General features: G+C 45.6%; 2 protein-coding genes across 2 annotated transcripts; one reads left to right on the top strand and one right to left on the bottom strand.

Moving 5' to 3' along the window:
* The first annotated feature begins 445 nt into the window (after positions 1-445).
* On the top strand, positions 446-9,778 carry naa30 (N-alpha-acetyltransferase 30, NatC catalytic subunit). The gene is made up of 4 exons (XM_030405024.1): positions 446-1,669; positions 2,413-2,536; positions 2,834-2,889; positions 5,925-9,778. The coding sequence occupies exons 1-4, from the start codon at positions 806-808 to the stop codon at positions 6,060-6,062; spliced, it is 1,182 nt and encodes a 393-aa protein (XP_030260884.1). The 5' UTR covers positions 446-805; the 3' UTR covers positions 6,063-9,778.
* A 91-nt stretch (positions 9,779-9,869) lies between these two features.
* Positions 9,870-18,847, bottom strand: armh4 (armadillo like helical domain containing 4). Its single transcript, XM_030405023.1, has 8 exons — positions 18,777-18,847; positions 17,072-17,927; positions 14,152-14,499; positions 13,513-13,665; positions 13,211-13,369; positions 13,045-13,076; positions 12,332-12,481; positions 9,870-12,239 (listed from the first exon to the last, which is right to left on the bottom strand). The coding sequence occupies exons 2-8, from the start codon at positions 17,901-17,903 to the stop codon at positions 12,165-12,167; spliced, it is 1,749 nt and encodes a 582-aa protein (XP_030260883.1). The 5' UTR covers positions 17,904-17,927; positions 18,777-18,847; the 3' UTR covers positions 9,870-12,164.
* Positions 18,848-20,256: the final 1,409 nt, after the last annotated feature.

Here is a 20,256-nt window from a genome sequence, read left to right on the forward strand (position 1 = left end):
ATGCAAAAGACAAAAAACCATGGCGTCCTCTGCTGGTAAGACAGTAAACAAGTCAGCAGGAGTGTTTCACTAAAGCTTCCAGGACACATTTGACAGTTATTTTGTTGAGTTCATCTCAGACTTCAGTCCAGCTTATGTCAGGATAAGGTGAAAGGTCAAAGTACAAACTGATGCATCTTTTATTGTCATTTATTTATTTATTTTGCTGTAAAAAAAAAAAAAAAAAAAAAAATCCTGTAAGAGAAAAACTGTTTATTACTCACTTCAAGGTTACAAATAGAGGAGTACACTGATTGGAATAAAAATGATAGGCTACATATTAATGTCAAAATCATCATTCTTTTTTTAACCTCATCATGACCTCTGGCCCAATTATTCCACCTTTATTTGACTTTGTTCACCTTTCTGACAACTTAATATTTTATTTTTTATTATATCTTGTTCGCGTGTGCTTCTGTTAACAAACAGGGGGAATAAAACTAAAGTAAGAAAGTAATCTACAGTAGTTAATTGGCCCTGGTGTCTGAAAAAAACCCTGCATCTGTCATGCGTTACACCACTGTCGTAAAACGTTCCTGTCTGCTGTTGCAATGGCGTTTGCTGCGACAGCACTTTGCGGCAGCTGGGAAATCGAGGAGAGAGCAGCGACAAACGTCGCCAGCGGATACGCTATCGCCTCAGAACCCCTCGGATTTATGTAATATTCGGTAAACTAACTTGTATATTGATTGTATATCCCTTCGCCTTGTGGATGAGATTGTGTTCAACGTTTTCCAAGCGTGAATCTCCACCTTAATGCGGTGGGATGGCCACAGTGCCGCCTGGGCCTAGTAGCGCACTGCCTGCATCCCCGGCTGAAATTCCTCCTTTCCCCGGGGCTGGGAGCGGGGAGCCGGTGGGGGGAGACGGACAGCCGGCCTGCCACAGGGAGGGCTGTGTGCCTGCCGATACAGGGAAGAAGTCGCAGCCGGTAAGCGAAGTCAAAACGTCGGTCAAGAATAAGCAGAAAAACATGCTAGCTCGAGCTAGCCCGGCAGCGCTGCACCTCAAAATGCAAGCCCGAGAGCAGCAGCAGCTAAACGGCTTGGTCAGCCCCTCAGAGGACGCTGACAGCCACCAACACGCAGGAAACCGGCCTGACAATCCAAGACCGTCCGTGGACAACTGTGACAGCAGCAGCAGCAGCGGCAGCAATGAGGAACAACCCGCTAGAAACAATAGTGAGCATTGCCAACACGAAGGCCACAGCCCCTTCTCCAAAAACGGCCGTCACTCTCCTCTGGTTAACAATAGCATGAACGGGATGCCGGGTTTCACAAGAACTGAGGCGGCCCACAGCCACCCCGGGGACGGAGGGAAAGAGGAGTTTGACCACATGGAACCGCCGAGACCGCCGACCGTCGAGCCCCTGGACGGTGCCGGGCCCGGCGGAGAGGCGAGCCCCGCTGACCCGCAGCTGCAGCCGCCCTCCGCGGAGCTGGCCCGGCTCGACCTGAGCTGCTCGCCCGGCCGAGCGGAAGAAGACAGCCACGGCATCCGCTATGTCCGCTACGAGTCCGAGCTGCAGATGCCGTGGATCATGAGACTGATCACCAAGGACTTGTCTGAGCCTTATTCAATTTACACGTACAGGTACTTCATCCACAACTGGCCGCAGCTCTGCTTTCTGGTGAGTACAACCCTGACACCATCTCAGTACGAAGACAAAAGCCTGTGTTCACCTTTTTGAGAGTGAGTGTTACCTCAGGTAGCATGCCATTATTTGGGGCTGGGTGTGACTGCATGCTCACCTGTCAGTGTGCCTCAAAGGGCAGCTAAACATAGCACTGATAAACACACACATGTAAATGCCTTCACTGGTGGCTCATTGGTTTGGAGTTTGCATTGTGTCTGCTGGCAGCTACAACACTCACTTTTCTATCACAAAGCCTCCAAATTAGCTGATTTTGTGGATATCAGCCTGTCCAGGTAAGAAAAGCTGAGCTGACAGGACAGTATGTCGAGTTCATCACTGATGTGTGGATCTCGTGTGCAGGAATTTTAAGGGCAAGCGATGTTTTAAAGCCTTTTCTGAGAGTAATGTGCTTTAAGTGGGCGTTTCCTCGTGCACCCACAGAGTCCAGCGAGGGTTTGCTTACTGCTTTGAAACACATTGTCCTTTTTCGTTGTTTATCCTTGGAGCCTCAAGGTTGTAAACTTCCAGTTCCAGTTTTTCTGGAAGGCTGCATGTGACATAAGAGGAAGTGTCGTGAGACAGAGGTCAGAGGTCGGCTCAGAGAGCCTGCAGAACCGGCAGGATGACAGCAACTGTACAGGAACTGTTGTGAGGCTTTCAGCAACCACCCCCAAAAGACCCCTAACAAATGTGTGTGTGTGTGTGTGTGTGTGTGTGTGTGTGTGTGTCTATCACAGGCCATGGTGGAGCAGGAGTGTGTCGGAGCCATAGTTTGTAAGCTTGACATGCACAAGAAGATGTTCCGTCGTGGCTACATTGCCATGCTGGCCGTGGACTCGAAACACAGAAGGAAAAGCATCGGTGAGCCCAAGACTCCTTCATGTAACGTACAGAATCAGCAAAAGAGTCTGTCCTCTCGTAATGTGGTGCAGCGGCGTCATTTTGTGCTTTCTCTGACGACCAAATCTCTTTATGCAAATGCACCATTTTCGATAAGTTACACACTCTTGAGTTGATGTGTAACACCGTGACATCGTGCACCTCCTCGCATTTCTTCTACTACCAGATGTCGAGCCAGAAAAACAGCAGTTCTTTTCTTAAAAGCTTTTGTGTTTTGTGTGTTTGCGTGCCGTCGCTGATTTAAACTCTTCTGTTCAGGTACTAATCTGGTGAAGAAGGCCATCTACGCTATGGTGGAGGGTGACTGTGACGAGGTAAGACACACAGACACATTCCCACCGGAGGGCGATCAGTCAGTTCACACTTCCTTTTGTAAACCGTGTTATAAATACCTGCAGAGGATCATGTAAAATATCTTCAGATAAGATGCACTTATGTGTGCGTTTGTGCCAACATGAGCGGGCTTTATGCCTGACATTGGCACACATTCGCATGCTGCGTGCCAGCTTGTTCGCTCACAATGTTAACGTAGGCAGTAGACGAGAGGGACAGTCTTGGAATTACCAAACCAGATTGTTCTGTCAAAGAAAAAAGAAACTGGAGAATAAAGTTAACGCATGAAACGACAGCATATTTGAAAGTGATTGAAAGTGTTTGGTTCTTTTGTTTTCGTTCGGTGTTTGCCCGACAGCAGAGCCTCAGTGAGAGAATGAACCAAAAAGGGAAGAAGAAAAATGCTGCCAGTGTTTCAAGGCCCACTTTTTCTTCCCCCGTCCTTCACGTGTCTCAGTGTGCTGGTTACCTTGGTTTGATTGTCAGCCACTCTGAACCCTTTCAGCATCCGTCCTCTGTGGCGAACCGTTTCGCTCGCTCTGCTTCTTGCTGAATAGCTGCACACACAATACACACAGTGGATTTCAAAAGTATTTTGTAACCTCCAGATGTTCGAAGTGGAAATCAGATTCAGTATGAACCTTTCTCCAACATCTTTTGTTGACCGAGACCTGTGATTCACCACAGCAATAATTCCTCTGCTGGTGGGATTGTGTGCAGACAAGTCCTCCGGGTACATTCCCCCTTTTTTCAATCAATCAATCAAGCTCCTGCAAACACTGACACTGTGTCGCAAGCTGCATTTTTTTTCTCAGCTGTGGTGCTTTTGTATCAGCAGGCATTGTTCAATTCAGAAAACATTGTAACCTTCGGTCCTGTGAGCTGAGAAAGCAGACTGAAACGATACTGATAAAATAAGAATTTAAAGACTTATTATTTCATCTCCTCTTGTGTTGTCAAATATCCCGGGCTACAACATTTAGTTGGTTAAAACTGTTTAATTTCTCGAGTGCTTCGCTTTTAACTTTTACAAATTAAACCTCCACCTACTCTTCTGGTCACTGAAGTAAATACACAAACACCGTCTGCGTGCTTGTAGTCTTAACTCCCCTGATGTAGGCTGTTGGTGTAAAGCCCGTCGCTGGGCACTATTCCCATCTTCCTCCTGCTATCTGCATGTTACAGTTTTCAAAATCCCCTTCGCTATGTTTAACAAAAACTTCCTCCGAGATAGCAACCTGCTCCAGCGGCTTTTACCCTTTTTTTATAGCAGGAAATAAGCCAGTTTAATGCCAAGGCTCGCCTCCCCATCTGTAAAACAAGTCCCCTCCGACACTGTTTGGCAAGCAGGGGCTGCAGTCGCTGCATCTTGGGGTTTAGCTCAGGCTGAGACGTTTGAGATTGGTAAAGAAATACAAAAAGCCAGAGCATTTTTTCACTCTACACCTGAGAAAGAATTGGTGCAGCTATACCTGTCTCCAACACTGACGGAGCGCTGTGGAGTAAAGTCTGGCTATGTGAGACTAACATGCTCACTGACGCCGTTGGCTCCACCGTACCCCCCTCAGCTTATTGTTGGTTATCGTAAAACCCATCGCTACTAGTGCGTCGGCTCAAGAAAGTCACCACAGACAACATATCTATTAATTCTGGCCTACTGTATTGATCAGCTTAATCAGCATTTTATGAATTATTCTGGCAAGGACTTGAAGGTTACAGAAATTCTGACCCGCGGGTTTTAAATGTCAGACCTCCACGAACAAGAAATATTGCTAAACCACCACAATCTTGCAACTACGTTACACCATAATAACATAACTGTGGCTCCAAGTATGTAGCTAAAGGGCAAGAATGTCTAAATGATGCTCGATTTCAAAATTCTAGTGAAATCTACGAAGACTAATAGTTGCTGGGAAATGAGAACTAACTTGTGTACACATTGGGAAATGTTCCTTAACAAAGAGCACAATGTTAATGTAAAATACTCGAACCTCCCCCTTTGGATGGTATGTTTCAACACTCAACATTTGTTCTCTGGTGACCCACAGAAAACCTGTATATATCTTAATTTAAATCAATATGTTTGAGGGTTTTTTCAATTTTATTAAAGAGCTTTTCTGTGTCGATGAATAATTTCTATAAAACTCATTATTTCTTGTCTTCCGGTGTTTTATTGAGATTAAATATGTGGCTATATGTTTTTTTTAATAGATGTCACAGTAGGAAAAGCACAGATGCACATAATAAAATAAGTGTTAGCTGTTAGCAGTAGCTCCTCGTACTGTACATGCTGCCGTACTGTCATGGCTTCCCGGGTTGACACTTTATTCATGATAATTTGCTTTTTCTGTGCTCTTTCTACAACATCCAGTCAAGATATCTGCTCCATGGCACAGTTAATCTACTGTAGCAGTGGGAAACGGCTAGCATAGCTCAGAGTCAGACACAGAAGTCTATTCAAACAACTTCTAAACTGTCTTTATACACTTAGCATGTGTTTATTTAAGGCACGTAGAAATAGAACATGAGATATTTTGGTGTAGTTTGCAGCTAGCTTACTCATAGAAGCTATTCTTGACCACCAACAGCTGAACTACACTCAGTGATCTCATGTGCCTTCAGGCTGAAAGCTGTATTTGCATGAGTTTCATGATTCTGCACTAAACCAAGCTGACTCTCAGAGGTAGCTATGACTAGTTCTCTAGCTAACAAGACACAGCATGAAACTGGGACAGGTTTAAGAGGCGTGGGGGTTGAGTGTGTTTTCTTTACTTGGGTAAACTTTCCTGCGCAGCGTTTCATAAATCGCACTGAACAAGCAGAGATTACATTGACATTGATCCCATGATAGAAAATGGCTCATTTCCAATAACGTTCCTTGCTGACACTCGTACAACTCCTGTTAACATCCACAAACTGTCCACGGGATCTGAGACAGTACTAAACCTAATAAGAACCAGTCATCCACTCATGTAAAACATCAGACTGACATGGCTGTGTTTTTCTTTCCCTCCAGGTTGTATTGGAGACGGAAATCACCAACAAATCAGCCCTGAAGCTGTACGAGAACTTGGGTTTTGTCAGAGACAAGCGGCTGTTCAGATACTACCTGAACGGAGTGGACGCGCTGCGGCTCAAACTGTGGCTCCGCTAGAGGAAAGAAGAGGGGGACGGGGGAGGACGGGACAGCGGGTGCTGTTCACCTCGTACACTATCAGCTTGACAGCCTCAGCTCTGCCCTGGTCATTTCACTCTAATACACACACACACACAGACACACACACACACACACACCGGAGTATGCACATAGGTATGCATAGACACGCAGACACACCCTCTTTTTGCCCTTGACCTCTGAACAACTGATGTTTAGGCAGAACCGGACTGACATCCCACCTCATGTTCTCATGACGGGGCCCCTGACACTGTCTGCGACGAGGAGGGGCGGCGAGTGAGGGTGGCGGTCTCTGGGATGACCTCGACTGGGGACTAGGTGACCTTTTTTTGACCTTCAAGCTTGAAAGCCACATCGACCGCGACGCGAGGCGTGAGGCAGCTCATGCGAGGACGTGCGTCTGAAAAAAAAACAAAAAACCCCAGAGGACACGGCACCACACCGAATCCTCCTGCAGAACACGGACTTAACAAAAACAACAGCAGTGAAACAGGAAGCGGGGCGGTAAACACAGACTGGGAAGAAAATATTTGTGGAGTTTATTTTTGTGTTTCTTTTTTAACCTTGTAAGTTGGACGGTTGATGGAAGAGCTATAGTACGAGTGTGTGTTTGTACCGCCTCATGTTTGTTTTCTCTTTTTTTTTTTTTTTGCCCTGTTTTTGTGTGCGTGTGTGCCAGTGAATGTGTTTTGGTGTGAGTGGAATTACGCGTACCGTTGTGTGTTTTTGTTCCCCCATCCTGTCCATCGGGGTGCAGCCGCTCCCTGCTGCTGCTTCCATCACCTGCCTCAGCCTCCAGGACTGAAGCCTGTAAAGATATGCATGCATTTTATTTTAATGTAAGTGCGGGGGGAAGGGGGGAGAACAAGCGTGAAGAGTGCGTGTGTTGATTAACCCAGTCTGAGGAAAACCCTCCGAGCCCCTCACCCCTGCGTTTGGTGTAAGCATGTCGGTGCAGAGAAACAAAACGCTCCATTAGCACCTCAGACTTTGCCCACCCGGTTGGATCTGCCACCTTTTCTTTTCCTCTTTAGTGTCCTTCGCTAAATTTCCCCCGACAGTATGGGTGAGGGTTTTTTTTTCCCCCCCACAAATGCACTGCCAGCTGCTGCGAAATTCCCAAAAAGGAGGAAATGGAGTCTCACAGAGCGACTCCTCGCCAACGGAGACGCGGGCAAACGCGTCCTAGCCGTCTGAGTTCGCTCCTTTTTGTTCGATCGTCTACCGCTCCTCATTGCAAGTGCCACTCAGTTTAAGCAAATGCAGTGATCTGCCCACTCACAGGTGTCACACAGCCGTGTCGGCCCGGTTCCGGTCTGCGCTTGGCGTCAAACCGGATGCGAAATGTTACATATGCTGGATTCCTGTTTGAGGATGGTGTGTGTGTGTGTGTTTTATCTCTTGATAAAAAAAAAAGGAAAAAATAGACAAGTATTCTTAGCAGATTATATTTTATTCTTGTGTTTTCGCTTTCAGTTCATTTAGATGATCTACTTTTTACACCTGTGTAACCTCACGCTGCTGCAGAAGGCGGCTGAGTCCACGACGCACTTCCCAGGTGCCCTAACTCAATGCACAACCAACCTCGCTAACAATTTTAAAAGATCTCCAGCCCGGAACTCGTCTCCTAGTTTGCACCCAGGCGTTCTAAATCCACACTAATTATGGCAAAGAAAGTTTGCTTCAACCGCTTTTTGTTTTGTTTTTTCCTCTTTTGAAAGTAAAATGAACAAAAGGTCAGATGCACTTCTTTGGAAATTGCTGCAGCGTGTGTGTGTGTGTGTGTGAGAGAGTGTGTGTGTGAGAGAATGTGTCCGTGTGTTTGTCTTGTTATTTTGACAACAGTGTGGCTCTGTTCTGTCAGACTTTAATTTTCTCTTCTTTCAGAGGCCCCAGCACAGGAACATCAGAGCCTTTTGAGGTGCTGTGTTTTGCTCCAGCCTTATAGGGACAACAGGAAGGAATAAATCACACACTTATTTGTTTTTTGTTTTTTTTTAGCTGTCACAGATTCGATAGAAGTGCGATAGAAATGGAGACAGCTTGGCTGGCAGTCGAGGGGAGAATAAACCCTGAATCAAAAATTTGTAAATGCAATTTTTAAGTGAACGTTTGTTTTTCCTTGTAGCACCTGAAAAATTATGCAAGTGTGCTTTTTATCCTGCTGCAATATTCCGAGTAGGAAGCACTGCGAGACACTGTGCCAAGTGGCTCAACTAAAAAAAAAAAAAAAAAAAACTAAAAAAAAATCTGCTACAAAATATTGACAACAGAACAAACAGAAGTCTCTCGTCTCTGTGGGTGACGCTGCAGGACCGCCATCGTGTTTTGGGTTTATTCTCCTTTCTGAGATATTTCATCCCAGGAGCCGACGACTGAAAGGAGAAAAGATGTTTACAGAGTTTCCACCCACAAAAAAACAAAAAAAACAGCCCGTCTATGTGAGTTTGTGTCTGTGTGCATTTGGAGCAATGGATCAGATGACCTATATTTGTTTTTTGTTTTTCAGATTTGTATACGAGTGTTCAATTCATTGGATATATTGAGAGCATGTTTTTTTTGTTTTTGTTTTTTTGTGAATCATCTGTTGGGATGGGGGCGGTTTGGGTTGATTTATCAGATTTGATTCTTATTTTTAATTTCTGTGCTACTTTGGCCCATCGAGAAGTGTAACGAGAAATCTGAGCAGCTCATAGTGGGCATATGAAAAAAAACAAACACCCAACTATTAACTTTTTACAGCTCATCTGACACTGTTTATATTTCAATTATCACCCCGTGTAACTTCCTCCTGGTTTATGTTGGAGGTTTAGACCTTTTGTCCCTGTGTTGGACACTTGTTTCCCCTCCTCTGCGTCCTCTCACTGTCTCAGCCTTTTTTCTTCTTCGACACACTGACAACTGAAGGATGAGCGTGCAGGACAAGATAACAGCGTACACATTCAACCTGTCTCACTCTTTCAAACCAGCTGTCAGTGTGAGGAGGTGTTAAAGATTTTGAAGGAAAAAGGGTTTTCTACCTTCCCTCTATTTTGTTGTTTTTACTCGTGAAATTTTGGCAGTTCCATTTGGTATATGGGCATTACAGCCTGTCGCAAAGAGCCCGCGGGCTCGGTTTAGACCACGACCACAGACTGGAAGGGCTTTGTCATCAATATCACCTTGTAGCCACGGCTCTCGGTGTCGCATAGTTTTACTCAGCTCTCTCTCTCTGACGATGCGTTTGGAAATAAGATTTGACTTGACATGCCAGTTCAGTGTTTGCAGATGTCAGATCCTGGACGTCCAGGTGGCTCATCCTAACAATCACAACTCCGCTTTTCTGTCTTCACCCGGGGCGACGTCTGCCATCTTTACATTGAGTGTTACAATCATAAACCCCCTCCCCTAGAAACCAGTTTGTTGGTCAAACAAACACGATATATCTCGGTCCCTTCCAACCAACCAACCAACCAACCAACCACGGGGGCTTCCTGCAGTCTTTTCGGGGCGGGACAGCACCGCCTCCACCGCCATCCACGAAGTGTGCAAAAGGGGAGAGCAAAAGGGTTTTTTTGCATGTCGAGACTTCTGTTTCCCCCTGTTCCTCTTCCCCGTCCCCTCTCTTGATTTTGATCTGGAAATGTCCGATAGCTTTTATTTAATGTGGAAAAAGAACACAGAAATAAATTATTTGATTTTTTTAATGCTGTAAACTTGGGTGATCGTGTCTTCTGTCTGGAAAACAGTTGAACTGACAAAGTGTAATTCACACTCGGGGCTGCACGGGAAGAACGAGTCACAATCAGACATCTAAAAGAATCGTTTATTTCATCACATCCGGTTTCATATCTACATGAAGAGACAGAAAAAAGTGTCCACTATTTTACACCACACTTACCCTAAAACAGTATTATTGCATATAAACAGGCAGTTGTACATTAAGCGTAACAGATGGCTCATGAAGTTACAGAAAACATTTTTCTTTTAACTAAGACATTCGTCGTTGGTGTCACGAACGAGTAGTGTTCAGATATTTCTTTCATTTTTCTTACTGAACTACAAAAATGTGAGGACTCGATCTGACAACGACTCGCTGCTTCTCAGCGATGTCACATTCTTGTGTCGGACGTGTTGACCAAAACATCCCCTTTAGTCCATCTGTCCTTTTGTCTGAAACAGATTCACACATGAAAACAGCTATTGCACAAAATGATTTGATTAAAAGCGACAAAAAAACCTTGATAAAATATGAGCTTCTTCCTCAGCGTCTTCAGTGTTTGTGCTTCTCCAGCCAACAGAATAGTCTCTGTCACAGCTCTGTGTATTAACAGATATGCTCTTTAAAAAAGAAACAATTTGCACGTGGCAAAGGAATTCATATTGTACGTCAACATCTGTTTTATGTTACAAACATCTGTAGGATTATGGCATTTTGTATGTGTACCTCACAGTAACTTATGAACAAATACCTTTTGAATAAAACATTCACATTTCCACAAAATTCACATTTAAACGAAGCGTTAATTGAAATTAACCGTACGTGAAGGTTTCTAAAATGTGCTGGAAAATCTTGCCCGATGGGAATGTTCAAGCATTTTGGGAAGCAGGTTAATTGGCTTTCCTGACGGGAGTTTTATGAGAGGACCGATGCCGCTCTTTAATCTGTCCGAGCTAACGTTATAGCCAGGTGAAGCGTAGCTTAGCATAAAGATTCGAAATGGGGAAACAGCTAGTTTAGTTTTGTCTGAATGCCAAAAATCTGCAAACAAGCACACCTGAAGCTCACTCATCATTAAATGTTGTTAACTAGCCGAGACAACAGGAAGTTACAGCTCCCAGTCAACTGTGAATTGTTGTTTTTAGATTTCTTTTTGCAGGATAAAAGCAATTTTCAAGATATGGCCAGAATTTTAGTTTAAAACATAACAAAAAAAAGATATAACATCATAACATAATGTGAAGTAACAGCGTCGACATTATTTTGAAAATGTTCATGTACTGTGTTTCAGAGATGTATACAGAAGTTAGCATGCTAACCAGCTATCCCTGTTCTGAATAACAGTTTGTATCTGAAGAGGCCATAGTCCGATGTCCCCCCTTAATGTCAGCAAAGAAATGTCCGGGAGCAGCAAATCTCAAAAGCTCTCATTGCATTTTTAGTCCAGTAATTCAAATAAACTCACAAGCAAAAAGAAAGTCCACATCATTAAGTTTGTTTGTTTAAAGTCGACAGGAACAAAAAAAAGCATTACAAAACTTAATGTTAGCTAGTAGCTACAGCTATAGATAGCTACAGCGAAGAGTAAAGTGCTCCAGCAGTTAGCGGTGATATGCTAACACTAATCTGTTTGCAGGGATGAGTGAGCTTTGGTGCCTTCTGACCGACCCTCCAGCTGGCTAGGTTTATGCTAAGTTAAGCTAACTGGCTGCTAGCTCCAATTAACGGACAGATTCGTGAGTTTGAATTTCCCAAAATGTTTTAACAATTCCTTTTGAATGTCCTAAATGTGTAGCAAGAAATAAAATGCTAGCCTATTTACACTCACACCACTGACTCCAAGTCAGCTGACGAATACACTGCACATATTTACATCGTTTATGTAATGTAACTCTTCTACAGCCCTTTTTTTAATTTTTTATTATTAGTTGACAGGAAACCCGCTGGTGCACGCTTTCCCCCTTTAACTCCACAAAGACAAATCTTCTATCAGCCAGCACCACTCTCATCCTGCCAATACCCTGCTATCGCGTTGTACTTTTACGAGCAGCAATATATCTATTTTTTTGTTTTAAGTCAAAGTGCATCACACCACCCCCGCCGAAGCCGTTACAGTCAACATCACCTGACAACATTCAGAAAAGTGCTCACGTTGGTAACTTGTAGAAAGGGAGGGGGGGGGGGGATACAAAGCTGACCTTTGTGCAGCCTGTGCAAATTGTGCCCTATACTCTGTCACACTCTGTGGATCAGATGAGTCATAGCCAAACAGCCCGGGGTGATTGAAGATGCGGTAGTCATAGCGATGGGAGTGTTCGACCGAGCCTCCTTCACAGGGAGCGTCAGCCATTGGTCACCAACGACCCAAAAAAGGGGTCTCATCAGAACTCGTCCTCGGAGCTGTCAGCCAGCAGCATGGCCTGGTCCTGACGGCTGGTTCCGGGCTCTCGAGGTTGCTGAGGAAAAAAAAAAAAGGTACACTTAATGCTCAATGCAAGGCTAATCCTCCGTCGAATGTGAAAGAAAAGTAATAAGAAGTGGTATTGACCTCTGGCTGTCTGACCTTCCTCCTCTGGTGTTTGAAGCTGTTTCTCCTTTTGCGGTGAATCATCCTGATGCTGTAGAGGGCGCCGACGATTAGCAGGGCCCCAGTGATGCCAATGCCCACAGGGGCCAGCATCCCAGACACGTAACCCGCCTGCCGAGGGTGGATACGCAAAGGTCAAACCTGAGCAGAGTCGTAAACACGTCTAATCCAGGTAAATCCATTTAATCTCTCTTGAAAACCCCAAAACTGGTAACTGTAAGTTTTTAGTAGCTGTCGGAGGAGAGATTGGTTCATTTGTCACGGACTACTTTCTGCTGCGGAGGGATACAGATTGGGAGCTCTGGTGATTATTTATGGCAGCAGGATGGGGCGGCTGTGATTGAGTCAAAATAAACAACAGTGCCTATTTATGTGATAATGAAGGAACATGTCATCCGGTACAACAATGTGGCTCACTGATGTGTTTTTCAGATATTTTAGGACAACAATGGAGCCGTTCAACACAGAGGAACAAGATATATCAGGCTTAGGATGAAAAGGAAATACCTGTTCTTTGGATCAATGTATTAATTTGCTTATTTTCATGGGGTTAGTCGGCAATTAAAAAATATTGTCAGCTCTATTCTAATCACCACTTAGGGAAAGAGTGAAAGAAACAGACATTTCTTGATGGACAGCCAAGACTTTTCAAGGACAGCAAAGGGCAGTCTTACCTTCTCTCTGATCAGCTCGACCCAGCTCCGCACTGGAAGTAAAAGAAACAAAGATTTAAACAGGAAACATCATAGCAAATTATTTCTCTCAGCAATTTACATGTTTCTGTGTGAGGGTATGAGTAGTCATTATCTTTGATTCTTAGGTAAAACATTGTGCTCGTACTCAGCCCCTGGTTGCGTTGAACCCAGACGGGAGGCGGAGGGATGAGGCTGTACGGAGGCTGCGTCGAGGACGTTTTAGGTGTTTCTGTTAGATCCTCGTCGCTCTCGTCCTCCACCGATTCCTCAGAGTTCTCATCGTCCTCGTCTTCATATGTCTCCTCTGCAGGGGAAGAAAGCAAAAATGATCCATTCAGCAGCGCGAGAAGAGGAAAAAGATCACATTTATGATTAAGAATGAAAAATGTAAAATAATCCTAATTAAAATCAAATTGTTTTTCCCGTCGGCAGTGAATCTCGCCTTACCCTCAGACTCCATCTCCTCTAACCCCGATGTGGACTTGTGCATCGGATGATGGGTTGCCATGGTTACCGTTGTCATAGCATGCTGGAGGGAGGAGAAGGAGGGGCTGCCGGCGGTGGGCAAGTTCTCCTCAATGTTCGGTGTCCTCACAGCACCTACGTGTCCCGAATCACACGGCACGAAGAGACAGTAAAGAAAAGTACAACTCACAGCTCATTTAATATGTCATGATTTGATTTGGGCACAGAGAGTGGAGCTCCTGTTGGTGCTGGGTTAAGGAAAATTGAAAAAACTAAAAACAAAGGGGCATAATAGTTCTCCTATAAAGTTGTATGGCCTTGGTGTAAGATTGCACTCTTGACAGAACGCTCTTCGGTGCCCCTGTGGTAGATAAAACATGGTTAAGTGCCCTCTAAGGTGCCCTTCCAGTTGATAAACATGGCAACTGCCCTCTCTTCACTATCTTATGACCTTCTGTGCGCTGGTGCCCTCTTATTTTTTTCATGCTTGTCCCTCAAACATCCTGATTCTGTCACTGGTCAGGGCCATAAAACTAAGCCACTGCTCTCCCTGTTCTACCATCAGATGAAGAGGGGGATGCCTTTTTGCTCACTGATCCCTCCTCACATCACCTCCCTTACCTCTCTCAGAATGATCCTCCAGCTCAGTTCCGGCATGCCGCGGTGAAACAGATGGACCCGACGAGCTGATTGGCTCCAGCAGCTCGGCACCAGACGTCTGCCAAGTTGAAGTCCAGTCGGGCACGAGCAGGGGCGGGGCACGCGAGGGACCGTTGCTGTCCAGGTCCACCTCTGACGGAGGCATGGCAGCGGGAGGCTGAGCGCTGCCGGACACCAGCGTGACCGCTGCCTCCGCCGGTGCCCCCTCTGATGTGACGTCTTCAAAAGGCTCGAAGATGAGAGGGAGAGCCTCTGATGACATGGTGCCCTCTGTGGCTTCATCCTGAGACAGCGGGACCACAGTGTCCACTGTAATCAACAGGAGAGCAGGGACAAAATGAGGGTCAGGATATGAAGCTTGGTGTCTCGTTCTTAAAGGGCAGATTGCTGACGTACTGCAGTCTAAATTTTTGTGTGATCATGTGGAATTATTGATTCAGAAATACATGAGTGAGAGCATTCTAGGCGATTCTCTTTGCCTAAAGTGTTGTCAGGACGTCAGATGAAGGGCGATTCTTATTGTCTAAAGCGTGAGGAGCTGTCAGGAAGTCAGATGAGGGCCAATTCTCTTAGCGTCTTGTGAGTAGGTCAGATAAAGGGTGATTCTGTTTGCCTGAGATGTGGGGAGCTGTCAGGAAGTCAGATAAAAGTCATATCTCTTTGCCTGAGATGCAGGGTCGTCAGGAAGTCAGATGAAGGGTGATTCTCTTTATCTAAAGTGTTGTCAGGAAGTCAGATGAAGGCGGAATCTCTTCACCCATGGTGTGCCGGGTTGTCAGGAAGTCAGATAAAAGTCAAATCTCTTTGCCTGAGATGCAGGGAGTTGTCAGGAAATCAGATGAAGGGTGATTCTCTTTACCTAAAGTGTTGTCAGGAAGTCAGATGAAGGCGGAATCTCTTCACCCATGGTGTGCCGGGTTGTCAGGAAGTCAGATAAAAGTCAAATCTCTTTGCCTGAGATGCAGGGAGTTGTCAGGAAGTCAGATGAAGGGCGATTCTCTTTGCCTGAGATTTGGAGAATTGTCAGGAAGTCAGATGAAAGGCAGAATCTCTTCACCTGTGGTGTGAGAAGCTGTCAGGAAGTCAGATAAAGGTAAGTACTCTTTACCTAAAGTATTGTCAGGGAGTCAGATAAAGGTAGAATCTCTTCACCTGTGGTGTGGGGAGTTGTCAGGAAGTCAGATGAGGGGCGATTCTCTTTGCCTGAGATTTGGAGGATTGTCAGGAAGTCAAATGAAAGGCAGAATCTCTTCACCTGTGGAGTGAGGAGTTGTCTGGAAGTCAGATAAAGGTAAATTCTCTTTGCCTGAGATGTGGGGAGTTGTTAGGAAGTCAGATGAGGGGAGATTCTCTTTGCCTAAAATGTTGTCAGGAAGTAAGATTAGCTGACAGACATTGTCTAGCAAAACAGCGAGGGTCATTGCCCTGGGGAAGGCCAGGTGAACACCTGTCATGAGGTCTGTTGTCTTGTTACCTGACAGTTTATAAGTCAAGACATTCTGAATGTTCGGAGAGAACATCCGGCTTGGGTCTTCTCTCCATGCTGCATGTATTAAACAGATCTGATTCACCACAACGAGTCTGTAATTCTTCAGAGAATTAAAAACTCTCAAACTTCAAAAGGGAGAATTTCCATTAGGCTCAATTCCGAGAGTAAACTAGGCCAATTGAACGAGGACAAGTCGAGGGTCTTGCAGTTTTTCCTCACACAAAGTTCTGCTGACAGCTAAAAATGTATATGTTTTCTCTTGCAAAGCAGCGACTGTAGTCAGCACTTAGCGCTTTATGCCAGGCTGCATTGAACCAGGTGCCTCTTTGGACATGCAGTTTTCTCATTAGGAGCATCTCGAGCTCTCTGGGAGCCGAGTTCACAGAGCAGCTAAGGCGCCATGAAAAGGGGGATTGTTTGAAAAACGGTTCTCTAGATAAGCGCTACCACAGAGGAGGCTGTCGCAGGGAAAAAAAAACTGTCACCGGGTATCTCTCAGGCGCTTCCTTTAGTCCAAAGCATTTCTAAAGTAGGCTGAAAAATGCTTATAAAGACTGCAATCCTTTTACATAATACAGTGTTGGGAATTGAGGGGGTTTTTTCGTGTCAGCTTCCATTCTATTGGGAGGAAGCTTCATCAAACAGACAACCCCCAAATGAACGTCGGGAACACATATTGGCTCAGACAGACTCCTTTAATCCTTTTTCCCTCTCCTGCCTCATGGAATTATAATAACCTGCCTGTTTCTTTACAATAGCCGAGATGGGGCGAGTGGAGGGTGGGAAAGAAAAGGTTATTTACGGAGGGGTTGAATCCTCCCAAGACTTGTACAACACACCCTGCCACCAGCCGTTTCCTGGCAGTTATGTGTGTTCTCGTTCCTTTTTTCTTTTTCTTTTTTTTTTGGTTCTCTCAGGCTCAAGTCAGGAATAGAAAGTAATTAGACTGCCACGGGTCCCAGCTGGGGTTCAAAGTGGAGCGTGGAAAAAGCAGAGCGCCTTCTTTGCCAATCATCAAAAGGCAATCTCTGCCACGAAGACGTGTCGCTTTCATTTCCGCCTGACTTTTTTTTAATGAAGCCTCCTGAAACCATGCAGACTCCAGCAAGGGGTGGAAAATAAAATGTTGTGGAGGGAATTCTTATGAGGTGACAACAACTCCTTACACTGCTTTTTAAGTATATTTTGGGGCCTTTGTTGTAAGTACGGCTGAAGAGGTGATGGAAACTAGATGAGAGAGACGTGGCAAAGGGCCCGAGGTCGGGACTCGAACCCTGTGGCCCCCACAGCGAGGACAAAGCCTCTGTACATGGGACGCCCGCTCTACCATCTGAGATAAACTGCGCTCCCACAATTTTTCCATCACACTTTCTCTCATTTTTCTTGACCTACCTCCACCGGGCCTCGCTGCCTCAGTCCACAGGCTTTCTGGCCCGTCTTCTCTGGGCATCAGGTTCGGTCCGATCTCAGGCAGCAGGGGGTCTGGGAGGGAGGATGTTGTAGCTCCATCGTGGCTCCAGACTGACAAAGGCGTCGAGGTCCGAGGGGAGAGGAAGACCAAGGGAGGGATGGGGCTGTGGGAGCTCAGTTTCTGGATCGGTTCTCCAGGTTCTGTAGGGGACGGTAAGCTTGTCCCTTGGAGAGAATCGCCATAACCAGGTAGTCTCGTTCCGTCCTCCCCACCTGGGTCCCTGCTGTCTCTGGCTGTGATGCTCAGCTGTGCAAATCCATCTGGAGGCGACCTTGTGGTACCGACAGCTACATCCAACTGCTTCCTCCCACCTGTAGGCTCCTTTTCACCGTCTGGATCAACAGGCGGCTCTGAAGCAGCCTCCGACTGCCTATGAGTGTCTCCCATCTCAGATGTGCCTCCGACCTTCTTTACCTCGCTCCTCTGGCTGCGTGCCTCTCCGCCCGCCTCGCTCGGCCCAGATCTTCCATCAAGGCTGTCCCCGTTTTCTGTCTGCGTCACTGGAGCTGTCCCCTCAGGCCCTCCTCCTCCTCCTCCACCTACATCCAATATCACATGTTCCGTCTCTGAGGGTTCAAACTTTACATCTGTGCTGTGCGTTGACCCAACAGTTGTTGCCGCGCTGGCACACAGCCCGTCACAGTCCTGCGTGGGGGCGAGGTCCAGGAGGTGGACAGGGGTTCCGTAGATGGAGAGCAGACAGGTCCAGGCCAGGAGGAGGAGGAGGCGATGGAGCGTCCCAGACATCAGCATCTCTTCTGTTACTGGACTCAGCGCCTGCAAGAGTGGATGCACAATGACAGATGCTTAACAGGCTTAACTGAGGTGTGAACAGTCCAACATGTGGAGAGAGAGACAGAACAGAGGTGGCACGGTCTGGGTGGGAAGACGAGGTGACAGGACCACATTACACAAAGTGCACAGCTGCAGATTAAAGTGTCAGGACTTCACATAGCCGCCCTGTGATAACCACAGAGAACAGGATTAGCTGTGCAGTCCTTCGCTTTGATGCTGCACTGGTTTTGAATAGTTCTAGGGGAAGAAACTCCTTTTCATCTCCGACTCTTCTGTTCGGTTTGTATAAATAGAAGGAAACGGCAGGCACAGGGAGAGAGAGACGGAGAGGGAGAGAGTCTGACACAGCAAATCCTTCAGCACCCCTCCGCACTTCACCTATAAATAGCAGCCGGTTCTCTATCCTCCAGGATCCTCTACAGATGGACCCACGAATGTTACATTCTCCAATGCACAGTCCTGCGTCTCCCTAAGAAAAATATAGGGGGGGGGGGGCATGTTCACACACATGACGGATTTAAAGCCAACAGCTGTGTGTGTGTTGCTTCACGTGATGTGGCAGCAGGTGAAATGGGAGACGAGCGACATGTGTGTTGTTGACAGGGTGACACCCTTTCACACCGCCTGAGTCAGACAACCCCATCCAGCCCCCTGATGATGCTGCACAGTCCAGCAATGTCCCAATACACCCCACTCCTCCTCCACCACCTCCCCCACCTCCTCCTCCTCCTCAGCTGGTGTGCACCCCTCAGTCCACAACACAATCCCCTCCAGCATTCGCACTGTAAACAAAAATTTGCATCGTTCAATCACAATTTCTCCAAAACAGACCTGATCACAGCCTGACACGGTCTCCAAAAACGCGTCTCCTCCTCTCTCCTCCTCACCTCTCTTCTGCTCTGCTCCCCCCCTTTTTTAAAAAAAAATCTTCTATCGCATCATCCCCGAAAACGAACACAAGGCGACGATCAGAATATCCACCTGCTCTTACCTTCCAGAGTTCATGACGGAGGACGCAGAGAAGCTTCTCTCGCAGCTCGCACACGGAGACAGATCTGAGGAGAGTGTGTGTGTGTGTGGAGGGGAGAGCAGGATGAGGAGAGGCGCGTTGTTGTGCAGCTCAGCGTCACCGACTCTGAGTCTCTCAGTCTTCTCGACGTATGTCCGCCTGCTGCACGAGCGCTGCCACCAAACGCCTGAAACACTGCAGGATTCGGTCAGACAGACATCTGCTGCCGATGATGAGCAGATCTGGTCATTGCTCGATTTCAATTCCCAGTCTGTTATTATTATTTTCTTTCGCTCCCCCCCCCCCCGTCCTAGTCTCTCCTCCCAGGGGGTCATGTGAGGATCCTGGTGGTGCTGAACGGACAGCTCCTTCACCTCGTGTCAGGGGTCGCCTGCTGCAGAGTCACAGAAAAGTCAAAGAAGTTCCTCGTTTACCAGGAAAACATCTTCCACTTCCACTGAAAATGTAACGCATGTACATATACACACTGTGCAAATCATGCTTCATACTGTGTGTGTATTACAGCCATGGGGATAATTATTATGTGCACTTGTCCTCCTTGGTCCTATATGTAAGTAAATGTCAAATAGTGTTTTATTGTCTTATCATTATTATTATTATTATTACGTTTTCACTGATATATGTATATATGTGTGTGTGTGTGTTTGTGTGTGTGTAGATATATATATATATAGCTCATATATGCCCTCTGTATCTTTAATATATATATATGTATATGTATATATGACATAATTATGTATGTCTCTGTGTTGATGTTTCATGTCTGTTCAATATGGAAATTTCATAACTGTAATTAATTATTGAGTTTGTAAATTAGAATTCTCTACAATTACATTTTTTAATTTTATAATTTACTCATCTATTTTTTTATCTATTAATTTTTAATTTATTCATTGCAACCATTTTCCTCGCAGAGAACTTTGCAAGTAAGTTGTCATCCTAATTAATTTCTATTCAGTGGAAGTCAAATTGATAAAGCTCTCCACTGCTGGCCTGTCCTAGAATACAGGGATTTTCAAAAAAGATATGAAAAAAATAAAAAAGATTATGTACAATATACAGCCGCACCACATATATTTGTTGCAAATATACAACAAACACTGTTGTATATTTGCAATACTATAATTAAGATACGAGAAGTACTTTAAGCTAATTAAAATACACTTGAAGGCTATTTCAAAACATGAGTCTATGTTCTATTCTGTGTATTTTATTAGTCTGTATTTGATCGATTAATCTTTAATATGCTGTTTTTAAAAAAAGTTTCCGTCATTGTTTTTT

The sequence above is a fragment of the Sparus aurata genome, chromosome 22, assembly GCF_900880675.1.
Source record: "Sparus aurata chromosome 22, fSpaAur1.1, whole genome shotgun sequence".
NCBI lineage: Eukaryota > Metazoa > Chordata > Actinopteri > Spariformes > Sparidae > Sparus > Sparus aurata.

What these genes read in the sequence shown, in the direction of transcription:
- armh4 (XM_030405023.1), bottom strand. Translation starts at nt 17,903, where the DNA reads ATGCTGATGTCTGGGACGCTCCATCGCCTCCTCCTCCTCCTGGCCTGG. An exon ending in GGCAGCGAGGCCCGGTGGAG is followed by an intron (nt 14,500 to 17,071) that starts GTAGGTCAAGAA and finishes TGTTGATTACAG; the next exon opens with TGGACACTGTGGTCCCGCTG. An exon ending in GGAAGGTCAGACAGCCAGAG is followed by an intron (nt 12,240 to 12,331) that starts GTCAATACCACT and finishes TTTTTTCCTCAG; the next exon opens with CAACCTCGAGAGCCCGGAAC.
- naa30 (XM_030405024.1), top strand. Translation starts at nt 806, where the DNA reads ATGGCCACAGTGCCGCCTGGGCCTAGTAGCGCACTGCCTGCATCCCCG. An exon ending in ACACAGAAGGAAAAGCATCG is followed by an intron (nt 2,537 to 2,833) that starts GTGAGCCCAAGA and finishes TCTTCTGTTCAG; the next exon opens with GTACTAATCTGGTGAAGAAG. An exon ending in TGGAGGGTGACTGTGACGAG is followed by an intron (nt 2,890 to 5,924) that starts GTAAGACACACA and finishes CTTTCCCTCCAG; the next exon opens with GTTGTATTGGAGACGGAAAT.